This window comes from Macrotis lagotis, chromosome 1 (genome assembly GCF_037893015.1).
Source record: "Macrotis lagotis isolate mMagLag1 chromosome 1, bilby.v1.9.chrom.fasta, whole genome shotgun sequence".
NCBI classification, from domain to species: Eukaryota; Metazoa; Chordata; class Mammalia; order Peramelemorphia; family Peramelidae; genus Macrotis; species Macrotis lagotis.
The window spans coordinates 64935333-64952229 of record NC_133658.1 but is presented as its reverse complement, the minus strand read 5'-3'; the positions used below and the strand labels follow the sequence as shown (position 1 = coordinate 64952229).

Sequence of the window (16897 nt, the reverse complement as noted above, 5' to 3'; positions counted from 1 at the left end):
CCATTGCAGATAATGCTTGTTGATGGTTTTATTTATTCGTTGCTTTATTTTGGTATGGCAAAAACTTGGAAATTAAGGGAAATCCCACCATTTAGAGAATGACCAAACAAATTATGGTATATGATTGTGGTGAAATACTATTATGTTAAAAGAAATGATGAGCAGGGTGCTTTCAGAAAAAACCTGGGACATCTTACATGAACTAATGCAAAGAGAAATAAGCAGAATCAAGAGAACACTGCAAACATTAGCAGCAATGTAATATGATAATCAACTCCGAATGACATCTATTCTCAGTAATACAAGGATCCAAGACAATCCCAAATGACTCATGATAGAAAATGTTATCTACCTGCAGAGAAAAAAACTGATGGAGTCTGAATGCAGATTAAAGTTCGTTCTTTTACTTTATTATTCTTATTTTCTTAATCTGTGTTTTCTTTTGCAACATTTCTAATACAAAATGTTTTGCATGACTGCATATATATAATCTATATCAGATTTGCTTGCCTTCTCAAAGAGAGAATGAGAAAGGGAGATGATATGGGACTTAATATTCTTTTAAAATGAATGTTTTTCATTTATAGTAATCTGGTGATAAACCCAAAGAGTCCAGCTTCTGGGATAAGAGCTCTCTCTTTGATAAAAAAAAAAAAACTATGGGGAAAATTGGAAGTTAGTATAGCAGAAACCTGAATTAGACCAACATCTCACACCCTATAGCAAGACAAGATCAAAATGGTCACAGGATTGAGACATAAAAGACAATATTATAAGCAAACTAGGAGATCAAGGAATAGTTTACCTATTGGATCTATAGAAAAGGAAGTAGTTTATGACCAAGGAAGATATGGAGAACATCATTTAAAACAAATTAGATAATTTTGATTACATTAAATTAAAAAGCTTTTGAGCAAATAAAACCACTATAACCAAGATCAAAAGAAATGTAGTAAATCCAGGAAAAAATTTTACAACTACTATTTCAGACAAAGGACTCATTTCTAAAATAAATAGAGAACTGAGTCAAGTTTATTATTTTTTTAAAAAGCCATTCTCCAATTGAGAAATGGCCAAAGTACGTGCAAAGGCAATTTACAGATGAGGAAATCAAAGCTATCCATAGTCACATGAAAAATTGCTCTAAATCATTACTGATTAGAGAAAAGCAAATTAAAGCAGCTCTGAAGGACCATCTCACTATCTGATTGGCCAATATGACCAGAAAGCAGAATGTTCAATGTTGGAAGGGATGTGGGAAATCTAGGACACACATTGTTGGTGGAATTGTAAACTTATCCAAAATTTCTGGAGAGCAATCTGTAATTTTGCCCAAAGGGCAATAAAAATGTGCATACCCTTTAATCCAGCAATATCACTACTGGGTCTATACCCTGAAGAGATCATGAAAAAGGGTAAAAACATCACTTGTACTGAAATATTCATAGCAGCCCTGTTTGTGTTAGCAAAGAATTGTAAATTGAGTGAATGTTCATCAATTGGGGAATGGCTGAACAAATTGTGTTATATGTATGTTATAAAACACTATTGTTCTATTAGAAACCAGGAGGGATAGGATTTAAGAGAAGCCTGGAAAGACTTGCATGAACTGTTGTTGACATGAGCAGAACCAGAAGAGCATTGTAAATCTTAACAGCAACATAGGGGTGATGATCAACCTTAATGGACTTGCTCATTCCATCAATGCAATAATCAGGGACAATTTTAGAGTACCTGCAACATAGAACATCATCTATCCAGAGAAAGAATTGAGGCATTTAAACAAGACCAAAGTCTATTACCTTCAATTTTTTAAGTGTCTTAAATACTTCATAATTTTGCTATCTCTAATATTTTATTTTCTCCTCAAGGATATGATTTCTTTCTCAACAAATTCAATTTCAATCAATGTATAGCATGGAAACAATGTTAAGATTATCAGACTGCCTCCTGTGGGGGGATGGGGGATGGAAGGGAGAATGGGGGAAAAATTGTAAAATTCAAAACCTTACAAAAAGTCCTAAAAAAACTCCTATTGTATATATAATTGGAAAACAAAATATTAATAAAAATGAATGTTTTTAATTGCATGTAATTGAGAAAAAGAAAATTAAAAATTAAATGTAAAAAAAGGAAAGAAACATCATACCAACCACAATCCACAATATTCTGTGTTTTAAGATCCCTTCCAGAAAGAGAATTTCAGTCCCTGGAAAAAATTCATTTGAAAAGAGGGAGGACTCATTCAATCAGTCACTCAACTCTCATTCATTAAGTGCCCACTTTTATGCTAAGTCACAAAGAAAAGTCAAAAAAAAAAAAAAAACAGCAAAGCCAAAACAGGAGTCCAATATCCTAAATTGAAATCCATCCTATGATCTTTGCTACCTGTCCTATCTTAGACATGTCACTTAACTCCCTTAGTTCTCGGTTTCCTCATCTGTAAAACAAGAAGGTTTAACTAGATGGAATATGCTGTCCTTTTCAATTCTAAAATTCTATATTCTAAAATCTCTTCCAGATCAGAAGTCATGTTCTAGAGTTGAAATTAGTAAACTATGACCCAGAGTCCTTACAAAAGTATATATTAAAATGCAAATGGCTTTGGGACATAGTTTGTCCATGCCTATCTAAAGTTCCTTCTGGGTCTCATATTTTATAGGTTCCAAGGTCCCTATCAGAGTTAAAATATTCTAAATTTAATATTTTTCCAGCTTTACCATTGTATGTTCTAAGGCCCCACCCAGATCTATCATTCTATGATTTTGTTCCCCCACCCCAAGCTTCTTTTTACTTTTATCATTTTTTTGGATGGGGGGAGGTCTCATGTTTAAGAGTTTGAAAGAACCCTTGAGCTCTAATGCAACCTTCCACAAATCGAGCTCAGTTTCCTCGGTTTCAAAATAAAAATATCATTTCCCTTACCAGGCCACTGGGAAGATCTTTCGCCTCAATATTTGTGCAGCATTTGATACTTTTCAAAGCACTAACTGCATGACTTCCTACCGACATCAGGTCATTATCCTGATGTGTCATGCAAGCATATTTAACTGCGAACTGGCAGTCAAGTTTGATACTTCAAGAGGATAGGAGAAACATCAAGACGTGACTAGTGGGAAATTAAATGGGATTTTAGAATGCAAATTGCAAGGGGAGGAGAGCAGAGGCTTGAAACAGTCTCTCAACTTTGATGATATGGACAGACAGGCCAGAGCATCAAAGGAAAAGAGTAAAGAGCCTTAATGCTTGAAGACTATTATGGTCTCGGGGGAAAACCCTTCAGAAGTCAAGAACAACCATCGAATCCCTAAATTGTTCTGCCCAGACAGTTTCTTCTGAAAACACTATATGTATTAAAACATAGGCTAGAGGACTTTGAGTTAGAAAAGTTCTTAGAGCTCATGTAATCTAGTCCAATGTCTTATATTACAGATAAAGACACATAGGTTCAAAGAGATGAAACATCTTGTCCAAAGCAACACAGGAAATAAGCTGTAACATGAGGATTTGAATTCAGGTTCCTTGATTACAAGATCAGCACCTTGGCCAGTGCATAGACAAGTCACCTCTTGGAACTAACTTCCTCATCTATGTGTGCTACATAGTTGGGGTAGGAAAGTATTTATAAACTTTGATGCAAATCCTCACATTATTAGGTTCTCATCCTACACCAAGAAACTAGAAAATTCTCATTTGTCTCTCTCCAGATGATCTGACCTTTTTATAATATATAAATTAGGCACTAGATCTTATCAGTGCACTGGTTCACAAGGCACAAAATATTTACAAGTTAGTTAAATTCACATCTGAATCTATAAAATAGTAACAATACTCCCAAATTAGCAACCTTCCCTTCCTTTAGTCCCTATAGCTCCCATATAGCATACACATGAGTATAGTTCCTAGAAGGGACTCTCCTTCCTTGTACTTCCTAAGCTCATCTCTAACTCAATGTAAATTCATGACAGTCAATGGCAGACTCATAATTTTTTACCTCTTCTTTCTCCCAAACACCTGAACAATGTAACGCCTGCTTGCATTAACACTTCCTGTTGAAGCCAAGAATGATAACAAACATGGATTCAGAGCTGGAAATGAACTTAGAGATCATTTAGTCCAAATAATCCATTTTCAGATGAGAAAACAAGCCTAAAGACATGTAGTGAGTCACCCAAGATCACATGAGTAGTAAGAGACAGCTCTGAGATTTAGGCAAGTTAGATAGCTCAATGAGTTGAGTACTTGAAACGAGTCTGGAAGAGCTGAATTTCAAATCCAGTCTCAGATTATCCCAGAACCAAAGCTCCAGAACTGGAGACAGGGGCTGCGCTAGCTTAAAGCCAACTCCAACCTCCTTGCTAGAATTAATTGTTAAGTATTTTTAAGTGTAAGCACCTGTCTTCAGAATTGTCAAATATTACAAATCAGGACTTCAGCCAATATTTTGATTGTCTAGAGAAAATGTTAATAATAATGGAGATTAAACTTAAAAATGTGTCACACATTTTTTTTTTCAGAGAGCTAATTATTAAACATTTACTAGAACATTCCTGACTGAAAGGAATAATAGAGGCCACCTAACCCAATCCCAGGTGCAAGATAGTGCCACAGTACTGGACCTGAAGTCAGGAAGATGCATCTTCCTGAGTTCAAATCAGACCTCAGATACTTATTAGCTGTGTGACCCTAGGCAAGTCACTGAACTGCTCTATGCTTTTTTGTAATTAGAGATAATAACAGTACCTACCTCCTAGTTGTTGTGAGGATTAAAGAAAATAATAATTGTAAAATGCTTTGCAATCTTGAATGAATATTATATACTAGTTAGTTTTATCGCAATTATTATAACTCAGGTCCTCTGATTCCAAAATCATCTCATTGCCCACATAGATCATGATTCCTCCCACTTCTCTCTCTCCAGTTAATCAAATTATTTCAACAAACATCTAGAAAATTTAGGAGGAAGAGGAGAGGAGAGAATTCCTATATGACAGGATCTGAGAAATTTATGGTTCCTGAGTTATTCTCTCCCTCCTAGTCACAGGAGTTGAACTAAAGAGAATCTTAGAGTTAAATCCCATTCTATTCCATTTTACAGATGAGAAAAGAGAGACCCAGAGATTCAATGATGTTTGCAAATCATCTAACTGCAAATCAATGGCCCTTTTCACAGCATCAAATGATTAGTGTTGTCTGGCCAGAAAGTCCTCTCTGAACCAAGTCCTGGCTTCAGGTGCTTTGCTGAGGGCTGGCTTTTACTGTAGCTAACTCATATGGCATGCTTCTCCAGATCTTGTTCCCAACTGCAACACTTCTCATAGGGAAATATTCCCATCATGTCATAAAGTTCACAGTGTGGTGGAATGTTCTATGTGCTCCAGTTCTTCACCCATACAAAAATAACACCAGTCTTTTCCATTCATAATAATCAGAGGCAGTGGAAAGAACTCTGCACTAAGAATTAGGAGATAAGAGTTCTAGTCTCATCTCTATCAATAACTAAGTGTGCTATCCTCCACTTAAAGGGCTTAAATAAAATCACAGGACTTAAGAGATAGATGGTATCTTAAATGATCATCTCTATCATTTTACAGGTGAGAATAAGGCTGATAAAACCTACATGACTTGTCTCAGTTCTCTCAGGTAGCAAGTGGTGAAGACAGGATTCAGACTCACATTTTCAAACACCAGATCCAGTGTTCCTTCTGTGAAATATTTGACAATAACACAAAAGAAACTCTAGCATCTCCTCTATTACTTCATATATTCTAAGAATCTTTCTGGTTGCAACTATCTATGTTCTATCACAGAAACAACCTCAACTGGGTTGTTTAATCAATGCAAATCTGTTTATAAGACCTTGTTGTTAAATTTCCAGTGTAAACATCTATTCTTCAGAAATTAGTAAATGTTGTAAATCATGTTCTCAATTATCATTTTGTTGATCTTAGAGACTTAAGAAAATGATAAAGAAAATGTCAATGAGACAGATTAAACCTAAAAATTTATCAAATGCTTTTTTTTCCCCAGAGAGATGACTATTAAACATTTACTAGCTTGTCCCTGGGATAATAGAGGCCATCTAGTCCAACATGAAGAATTAAATATTACCATAGTGGTTAGAGGACATAGAGTGCCAGTCAGATCTGGTGTCAAGAAGACTCATTTTCCTGAGTTCAAATCCAGCCTCAGACACTTATTAGCTACGTGATCTGAATCAAATTACTTCATCCTGTTTGCCTCACTTTCCTCATCTGTAAAATGTTAAACCACTCTTGTATCTCTGCCAAGAAAGCTCCATATGGGGTTATGAAATCAAACAGAACTGAACAAATTGAATCATAACTAAGTCCAAGACCCTGATTTTACAGATGGTGAAATTAAGACTCGGGGAAATTAAATGACTTGCCCAAGGTTACAGTAGAGAGCAAGGAGAGAATGGAGTCAAGCTCTCTGACTCCAAAGTAATACTTTTTTTCACTACTTAGCACTCCTCTGGTTGCAATATTATATAATTCTTCTTTTTATAAGGCAATGGGGTGACTTTCCCAGGGTCACACAGCTGGCAAATGTCTGAGCTCACATTTGAACTCAGTTCCTCCTGACTCCAGGGTTGGTGCTAGTTGCCCTTATTTTTTTAATATTACTTATTCTTAGATACTATCTCTTATTATATGTTCTTTATCTCATATATATATTTATATATTAATATGATTATATATATATATATATATATATATATATATATATATATTTCTAACATTCTGTGCCAAGGCAGCAGCATCAAACTCAAAAAGAAACAGTATCACTACCCCATCCAAAACAATCCCTGCAGGCTGCAAATTAACATAGAAAATCTTATATTAACATTTTCTATGTTCTATTGTATTTTTATTTTGTCAGATATTTTTCAATTTAATTTTAGTCTGGTTTCCCTTCCCCTTAGGAGTGTTATGAATGGGGCAAGTGAGTGACCCTAATGGACCAGCAGGCTGCTTGTTTGACATCTCTGCTCTAAAACATTTCAGCTAATACATTCTATATTCAATGTTCTAACAATATACATCCTGAGACAGTTTCAAGTTCTGCTATTCTCTTCTAAACAGTTGACAAAGAAAGGTGTTCTCCTCACCAAAGTACTTTCCCAGGTCTCTGAAACTGTTGGAAACCTGACCAAAGTGTTGGTTTATGATCATAAAAATTCATGGGGAAGTTAAGCTCAATCTTGTCCCTTTTTTACTCAAGAACATTTGACTTCCTTCTATTTTAGACTATCATTCAAGGTATCCATAATCTGGCTCCATTCTAGCCACTCAATCTTTATTCCCATTAGCCCAATAAAATTTAGTAAGGACTTTTTTTTATTCTAGTCTTCAAGTTAGGGTTTGTAGAGAGCAAGGTTAAGCTTGTCCCCAGACTGAACTTTAATGGCAACCAACTATCTTGCACATGGGTTCTATGTTGTTGGCAGTTAGTAACAGTGGCCCAGGAAGCCTATCTCCAGACTTAGAGAAGCAATTCAGAATAAATGCTATTCAACAAAAGGGTTGGTTTTATATAATCTCCCAGCATACTTTATTTTCTAGGATGACATAGGACTGACTCTCAGTAGCTCCCAAGAGATATCACTGAACAATGATAACAGAGTTAACTCTCCAATAGTGTAAAAAGTGCAAAGAAATAAATTGAAGGGTAAAAAGAAAACTTATTCCTTTGACATTGAGCAAGTCTTTCTTCCAAATAACTATAGAATCCTGGAGTCTCAGAGTTGAAAAAGACCACAGAGGTCATTTGGTTGCATACCTTTCTGAATAAGAATCCCCAGTAGGGATACACCCCAAGGGAAAGAAAGAGCCCTTTTGTTCACTGTTTCTGAATTACATTTGAGCCAACAGATTTCAAATAGTTTATATCAATTGTATAGTCAACCTCTAACTTTCTTTCATCTTCCCTAGAAAGTCAAAGTTTTAGTTCTCATCCTCTTTCACCTGAACTATTGGCATGGTCTCCTAATTGCTTTATATATCCCCACGCCCTTCTTCTATTTATCTTTGACATAGCTACCCAAAGTGATACTACTAAAACAAAGGTCTGACTATGGAACTCTACTCAATAAATTCCAGTGACTCCCTATGACCTCTAGGATCAGATTCAAACTTCTCCATTAGGCATTCAAAGCTCTGACTTCAGCCTGCCTTTCTAATTGAACATTACTTCCTTTCATTTCCATTCTAGTTCAGTCAAACTTGCTTCCTTAATATTCTTCAAATACAAAATTCCATCCTCCATTACTATGCTTTTGCATAATTTCCTTCAAAGATCAACTCTGATGCCACTTCCTACATGTAGCCCTTCATGATCCCTCTTGATGGTAGTAGCTTTCTTACCTTAAATTTATCCTGTTTTTATATTGTACAGACATATATCAATTTATTTCATCTTACTCTATTGTGATTCGAGGATGTTACATTTTTACAAATTGGAAGTTTGTCATCCCTGCTTCAAGAAAGTCTGTGGGGCACCATTTTCCCAACAACAGGTGCTCAGATTGTGCCTCTATGCCACATTTTGGCCGTGCTTGGAATATTCCAAACTTTTCCATTATTAATATATCTTTTAAGGTGATCTGTGATCTTTGATGCTACAATTGTAATTATTTTGGGTAACTAGGAACTATGCCCATATACAAGATAAACTTAGTTGATCCATCAACCGACTGTCCCTGTCTTCCTCTTCTCAGGCTTCCCTATTCCCAATATTTAAATTAGTCTAATTAATAACCCTATAATATAGTCTCTAATATTCAGGTGAATGGAAGAGTCAATAGATGAGGTAAGCTTTCATTGTGGTCTTATTTTAAAAAATTGCCATAACTAATTAAACCTTCAGCAACTATTGTCCTTATCAGAAAGCAGCCATCAAAATGAGGCAAATCCTTCTACCAGCAAAAAGATTACAACTCACTGAAAGCTCAGATAATGGTTAGCATATTTTCTTTTGGAATAAAGTATTTTTAATTAAGGTATGTACATTTTTTATTCACAATACATGCTCTCAATAGACTATAGTATAATAAAAACATAACTTTTATATGAACTGGGAAATCAAAAAATCTCATGGTTCACTTTATTGCAATATTTACTTTATTGTGATGGTCTGGAATTGAGTCCACAATATCTCTGAAGCATACCTGAATGTATTATGAATAACAGAGAGGGGAGCTGGTCTTTTACTACCCCTTATCTAAATATAATTGATGCAGTCAATTAGAATTATACAATTTATGTAATTATAGATGAAAACTATCACTTGGCATTTTCTTTTACAAGGTGTTATCACTTGGTGTTTCCTTTTACAAATTGTAAGCATCTTTTATGTGAAGAAATTAAAGGGACTCTGTTAGATGAAAAAAAAATTGTCAACCTGCCCAAAAGAATTTACATTCTGGAGTCAGTCACAAGTTTGAAGGTAATCAATTGTATCCCAATTCCCCAGTAGAAAAACATCCTATTGGAGCAAATGTGCAGAAGTTGTGGAATATGACACCTGTGCCTATACCAGAGAGCAGCAAGGGGAGGAGAGTTTTTCTTCTTCCCATCCAATCAACCACTCAGCAGTGGTGCTATTCACCCAGTTTGATAAACCCCGTTCAGCAGTTGGAGAGTGTCTCAGTTCAAGTTGTAAACACAGTTAAGATGCATGCAGGCAGGTCACACATTCACCAAAGAGACAATGAGTTATTTGTCCTTCATTCTCAAAAAAGACTATATATCCATGACATGTATATGAACTGGCTTTGAATGCCAAGTCACCAACCTCACCTTCTCCTCTGGAGTCATCCGAGTCCAGTGGCCAGACATGAATCAGGACGACTGGAAATAGCTCTGGATCCCAGGCAATCAGGGGTAAGTTACTGCCCATACACGTATCATGTAGCCTTTCCTAATATAATGTAAGCTCTTTAATGATACTATTTTATCCAAAGTGCCTAACAGTTGCTAAAGCAGACTAAACCATCAATAAATACTTGCAATCAACAAACATTTATTCAGTGCCTACTATTTGTCAAGTGAAAGAGAGTCATTTAAGGTCAGAAACCACTTTGAAAAATGTGAGCTCTGACATCATTGAAGAGAGTTAGCAAAGAATTCACCTCAAATGTTGAGGTGTGGAAGCTGAGTTGAATAAGTTGTCTAACCAAAATGCTATACTCAAAGAGGAAGTTCATGAGAAATACCTAAAAAAGGAAACATCAAAATCTGGAGTTCTGGAGTCATGAATTGCCTTGGTCATATATTCTCTATATGTATGCAACGTTACCGTTGTACTCAAAATTTATGTCCATTTTTCATTTGAAAGCTAATTTTATTTATGGGGAAACATTCCACAGGCTTAAGGTAGAAATATTTTGTTGTTATTCTTCTCCCTTAATAAATGCCTTTTCTTTGAGCTAAGTGTTTACTACCTTACTGTTAATGAGATGCATGCTATGGGGGCTCATAAGCAATATAACATTAGGAATACAGACTCAAGTCACCCTTAAAAACCAAGATACCCAACATCCTTTGGCAACAAAGACTTTGAGTGTGAAAATAGGTTTGAGAAAATTTTCTAGGGTAATGTAAAAAATAGAAAGATAGAAGAAAAATACATTAATACACATAGTATATATATGCATATTATATACAGATATTATATATGCATATTGTATATACAGATATACATAACATGTAGCCTTTCCTAATAGAATGAAAGTTCTTTAATGATGGACTATTTTATCCCATGTCTAACAATTCCTGAAGCATACTGAACCACAAATAAATACTTGCCATCAACAAACCTTTGCACCTACTATTTGTCAGGTGAAAGACAAAGACAAAAATGTTGGCTTGAATCTAGAACTGAAAGAAACTCTAGAGAGCGTCTAGTCCAACCTTCTCCTTTTACAAGTAAGGAAAGTAAAGTCCAAAAAAATAAAGGAATTTGTCCAAATTTCCTATTTGAAACTAGCAAAGCCAATATAAAAACCTAAGCCTTTACAGGAAACTAGATTTTATTATTTTTTAGAATGATTTTGCACTTCCTGCCAGCAAGATTATATTTCTCAAATGTTCCTCCAGGTCTCTCCCACTTCGATCATTTCATCTAGATTGCAATGATTAAAAACAAAGCAAAACCAAAACTGGAAACAAAGTAGTTACTCATCAATTGGGAATAACTAAGCAAACTATGGTATGTGAATGTGAGAAGATACAATCATGCCATAGAAAAGAATAAATACAACAAATTAGGAGAAACATGACTCTCCTTACATGAACTAATGTAGAGTTCTAAAAGACAGAAACCAGGAGCACAAGATCTACAATAACAACAGCAATATCAATTTTTTAAAAAAAATACTAAAAATCATTTGCTCTCAGATTAAGTGCAATAAATCTTGGTCCTGAAGAATTTTCCTCTCCTAAATAAAGAAGTTAGAGACCTAGAGGTATGTAAAACATTGTCTATATCATCAGATTCATTTTCTTTATGCTGGTTTTGCTTAAATATGCTTCTTTGTTATGAGAGGGAAGATTCAGTGTATATAACTCTAATTACTCTCTAGCTTCTTTTACCCAGCTTTCACTGGCATTGATATTTGCATTCCCAGAAGGATATCTGCAATGACTTTCAGGGCACTAGAGATAACCCCCTTAACACTCACTAATTTATGAGCCCCTACTAGTATGATTTCCTCTATTAACAATTCCTCCTTAACAAAGTCATTAAATACTTTATTAACAAAGGTAATTACTCAAATGTCATAGCAATAGTAGTTACAAGCATTTTCCCCAATACCAGAGTATATTGTCTCTGGATCTATCTCTGTCTCTATCTCTCTTTTTCAGTCTCTGTCTCTTTGTCCCTGTCTCTCTCCCTCTTTCTCTCTGTCTCTCTCTTCCTCTTTCTCTCTCCCTCTCTCTATCTCTGTCTCTATCTGTCTTACACACACACACACACACACACACACACACACACACACACACACACACAAAATATACCTTAGAAATAAGGAAAGTGATGTCCAAAAAAATAAAGGAATTTGTCCAAATTTCCTATTTGGAAATAGCAAGGATGCTATTTCAATCTTAAATTCCACATTCCACAGGGGAAAGAGTTGAAATATAAAGTAAGGCACATAAGTAGTGAGCCACATAACCAAAGCAACTAAGACTTTTTGAATTACTGGATCTTGCTGTCTTTTCTTTTTCCTTTGGGTCAACACAACCTTGTCTGTGAAAGACAAGTTGCTTCTGATTCTCAGCTGGCGTAACTTCTATTTTCTTCATTAGATGGGTTGCTAAGCTGGGCTTGTTTCGCACAAGGTAATGTGTCTCAGTTGCAAAGGCCATTTTGTTTAGGGGGTCAAGAAGATAGCTAAGAGTGATGCTGCTTTAAAGCAGCTAAGGTGCTCTATATGGGTTCTATAGACCACTCTGACATCTAGTTAGTGAGATGATGCCAGAGGAGTCTGGGTCATAAAGCTGAAAAACTATCTTCCCAGAGCCCCTATCAAATAAATCAATTGTCCAAGGCTCATAAGAGGGAAACTTGCAAAATTGGGGTTGATATACCAACCCACCACGATGAGCTCATAACAAGAGTACCAAATTGCAGTGATGGATGTGAAGTGCTAAAAGTGATGATGAAGATTATTACTGAGCAGAGACTACTGGATAAGGACAAACATTCTACCACTGCTGCCAAACTCATCTGAGCCAAGACAGTGATATTGCTTGACCACTAGCTGTTCCCAGCATCAGACATCTCTGCTGGATGAATCAATCCACTGGACTCCCTGGGTTCAATCTTCTGTAGTCAACAGAAGGCTTTTTTCTACCTTCAGTCACTGGCTTGACTGGATGGCACGTCATTCCCTTCAGTGGAGTGTCATATTAGCTGATACAATGGATGGAAGGGCTGAACTCCAAGTTGGAGAAAATTGAATTCAAATTCTGCTTCAACTACCAACTGTGATCTTGAGTAAATCAATTAACCAGTTTGCTTCAGTTTCTTCATCTGTAAAATATGGATAATAATGACATCTCTCAGGATTGATGGGAGGATCTAATTAGATTATATTTGTAAAGTTTGTAAAGGCACAGTACTATATAAATATTAAGTTTTATTATTAATATGAACAAGCCTTTCACCTGCTATATAAGTGATAGCTATTATTAGTATTTATATCATTATTATCCTCCAAACTTACAGGCAAGAAGTAGGAGAGGAAGCTTCCATCTCCAGGTATGGGGAAGATGTTAAACAATGGCTCTTGTTCAATAATTTTTTGTGACTCAAAAATTCCCCTTCCTCAATAAGGCACTCCACTTTGACTTGGAGTAATCATATCTAATTCAGTCAATTCCACCTCCCAAACTCCTCTGAGGATCAAGGATCTTATGTAGATGGGTAGCTGGGTACAAAGGTAAGAATGAAGAGAGGGCCCTCTCATCCCTTTCGTTCACCCCTCCATTTGTGGAACACATGCCTTCATCTCAGCCACAAAATTACCTAATCAGGTCATTGGGACAGATCAGAAAATCTGATCATACTTCTTGAGATTTACATCTTGGAGGGGCCTCGTTAAAGGAAAAATTATATCCTTTTACAAGTGAGACACACTATCTGCCAAAAGAGAAATTATTTGCCCAAGATCACAGAGCTAAGTTGGAATTCAAACCCCACTGGAGTCTGTTGACCCACAATGCAGTGTGCTCTATCTTATGTTGCTCTTCAGTCATGTCTAAGTCTTCTTGGCCCTTTCTTGGCAAAGATGTTGGACTGACTTGCCATGTCCTTCTCCAGCTCATTTTACAGATGAAGAAACTGAGGGAAACAAGGAGAAGTAATTTGCCCCCGGGCTACAGCTAGTGAGTGTCTGAAGATGGATTTGAACTCAAGTCTTCCTGACTCCACTCTGCCATTTAGTTGCCCACTCTATACTCCACCACATAATTAACCTTCCCCCTCACCCTCCTCCCCATTCCCCCACCAAAGTTACTTGCTCAGGTCTAAGGCAGCAATTCAGATCAGAAAATGCATTTCCTAGACCTTAGGCCAAATCTTAACACTGCCTCCACCATTTCTTCTGTAATTTGACAAACTCAGGGGTGGCTAAAAGGGGGGGGGGGGGTGGGAATGATGGATTTTAAAGGAATGTTCTATTTCTTCTAAGATTTTATATAGGAATAGGCTATGTGTGATCTTAACCAAGTCACTTAACTTTTCAAAGTGTGTTTTCTCTCCTGTAAAATAAGGAAATTACATCAAACTTTATATATTTATATTTTATATATTCCAACATAAAGATTTCCTTTGCAATCTGATATGTTTTATTTATAGATTGATGACAGTTCTTCAGAGAAGAGGTTCATAGGCTTCACCAGAGGGCCAAGAGGGTCCATGACACAAAAAGATCGATGCTGTCAAAGGTTCCTTCCAATCACAGTCTAACATTCCGGGCTGAAGATTCCTTTGGGCTTTCACATTGCAGCTTCCAGGATCCCTTTCATCTCTGAGAGTCTGTGATTCTTCCAAGGTCTATCTCAACCCCCTGGCACCAGAGCCCAAGCAACTAATTAAGAAATCTGAGCATTCGGGTCGCTTTCTCCGGAGTCATCACACACACACACACACACACACACACACACACACACACACACACACACACACACAAAAACACAAACACACACACGCGCGGCCCATTTGCTTGCTCCTCCCCCTCCCTACCCTTCTTTGCGGAGCAATTGAGTTTGTTTTCAGAAGGCAGCTGCCCTTCCCTCCTCCCTGGGCTCAGAGACTGCAGATCCTGCGGCACCTCCCCGTCTCTCCCCCACCCCCCAGCCCCCGCGGTCTTTCTGTCCTCTCCCCGCCCCCCCTCTTCTCCACCTGCCTGCCCTCCCCCGCCGCCCGGGAGGTTTGGTTCCTTTCTCCCCTTCTCTGGGTCTGCCCCTGGCTCTGCTCTCTCTCCTTTCATGCGTGTGCCTGTCTCCCCTTGTCTCCCTGTCTCGGCGCGTATCTGCTTGTCTTCCCTGATCCGTGTGTGTGTGTGTGTGTGTGTGTGTGTGTGTCCAGTGTGTGTGTGTGTGTGTGTGTGTGTGTGTGTCCAGTGTGTGTGTGTGTGTGTGTGTGTGTGTCCAGTGTGTGTGTGTGTGTGTGTGTGTGTGTGTGTGTGTGTGTGTGTGTGTGTGTGTGTGTGTGCATGTGCGCGCGCGCGCCTGCGGTCCCTCCCTCTCCCTTCTCCCTTCTCCCCTGAACTCTTTCAAATGTGACACATCCCGCGGGGTGAAGCTGTGGGCCCCTGAGTAGGCGCCGCCAGGGCGGAGCAGCGGAGCGTCCCGGAGCCGGGGCCGAGCCGGAGAGAGAGCCGGAGCCCGGGAAGCCCGGGGAGCCCGGGGAGCCCGAGCCCGCGCGGGGGCACCGCGCACCCCTGCGCCTCTCCAGGCAGCTGGCCAGAGAAGGAAGGGGCCATGGGCGGCGGCCGGCGAGCCCTGCGGCCGGTGCTCGCCACGGCCGGCGGCCCAGCTCGGAGCTGGCCCTGAGAGAGGCGGCTCAGGACGCCCCCCGGGGGGTGGGCTGGACCGTCGGGGCCAGGAGAGCGCTCAGGTCCACCCCCGGCCCGGCCCCAGGGGACCGAGCATCCCGCCTGGCCAAGATGCACCCCGGGCGCAGCCCCCAGCCCAGCTCGCCCCGGGCTCGCCTCTGACTGTCAGCCGCCCTTCCCCGCCTCTCTCTCTCCTCTCTCTCTCTCTCCTCTCTCTCTCTCTCTCTCCCCGGCCCGAGCCCGTGGGGGCCGGACCCTGCCCCGCCCAGCCCCATTGCGCCCCGCCCAGACCAACCGAAGAGGCCGAGGAGGAGAGACGCCTGGCCCCCTCTCCGCCCCCCGCGGTGGCGCCCGGGAGCTCAGGGCGCATGGAGAGGACCGCGGCCGGCTGCGTGTGCCCGGGTAAGGGGGCGCAGCTCCAGGTGGACTGCGGGATGCTGGGGCCGGGGGTCGGGGGGTTGGGGCTTGGAGGGAGAAGCGGACGAGGATGAGGGATGGAGGGTGGGGGAAGGGAAAACGCTCCAGCTCTCTTCCCCGCAGTCTTTTTCCTGGTCTCCGCAACACCCCCCCCCCCCCACCCTTCCTCACCCTCCCCCACCCCCTTCAGCCCATCGGCCTCCACTCACCGAGTTCGGGGTCACAGCTGCCGAAAGGACAGGCAGATGGACACATTGACACCCTCCCCATTTGGGCTGGGAGTTGTGGCCCCTGCCAAAGGACAGAGGAGGGAGGAAGACCTTGGGCAAATCATCCCTTCCCGACTCAGTTTCCTCCTGTGTGAAATGAGGGGGCGAGAGTGAATCTTAGGATGAGAGACTGTAGGAATGGAAGGGATTTTAAAGATCTCTTTCATCCAAACCACTGACACTGTTGGGGGAGGGGGTCGCTTCCCCCTCGCACCCTCCCCCTCAGTCTCTGGTCGGGTGAAAGTTTCTGTTGGGAAACTTGGCCTTCCACTTCTTCCCCCCTCCTGGTCTCCCTTCCCTAATCTTCTCATCCGGTTCTCCAGTGGAGTCCGGGGTCCCACTTGGAAAGATTCTAAGAAGTCGACAAATAGCAGGACATAGGGAGAGAACTTTGGGAACCTTTCTCCACCGTGGGCCCACCCTCAAATCACCCCCTCAGAATCACAAAGAGGGCAAGATAATTCAGGTCAGAGAGAGTTGTTAGAGTTGTTTAAAGGGAGGGGATGGATCAGAAATCTGTGTCAGAGCAAGAGGCAACTTATTTAGGGGAGCTTAGTTAACTGAAGCAGACCTCAAGAGGAGGCCAGGGCTTGATTTCCCAAGCCCCATCATATTCGGGCCCATG

General features: G+C 39.8%; 1 protein-coding gene across 1 annotated transcript in view; it reads left to right on the top strand.

Annotated features, from left to right (window-relative positions):
* The first annotated feature begins 15936 nt into the window (after positions 1-15936).
* Positions 15937-16897, top strand: part of BEAN1 (brain expressed associated with NEDD4 1) — a 102315-nt gene continuing 101354 nt past the window's right edge. The window contains exon 1 of the mRNA XM_074203188.1: positions 15937-15988. Coding sequence (XP_074059289.1) covers positions 15955-15988 — 34 coding nt within the window. The 5' untranslated portion in view covers positions 15937-15954. The remainder of the gene's footprint in view (positions 15989-16897) is intronic.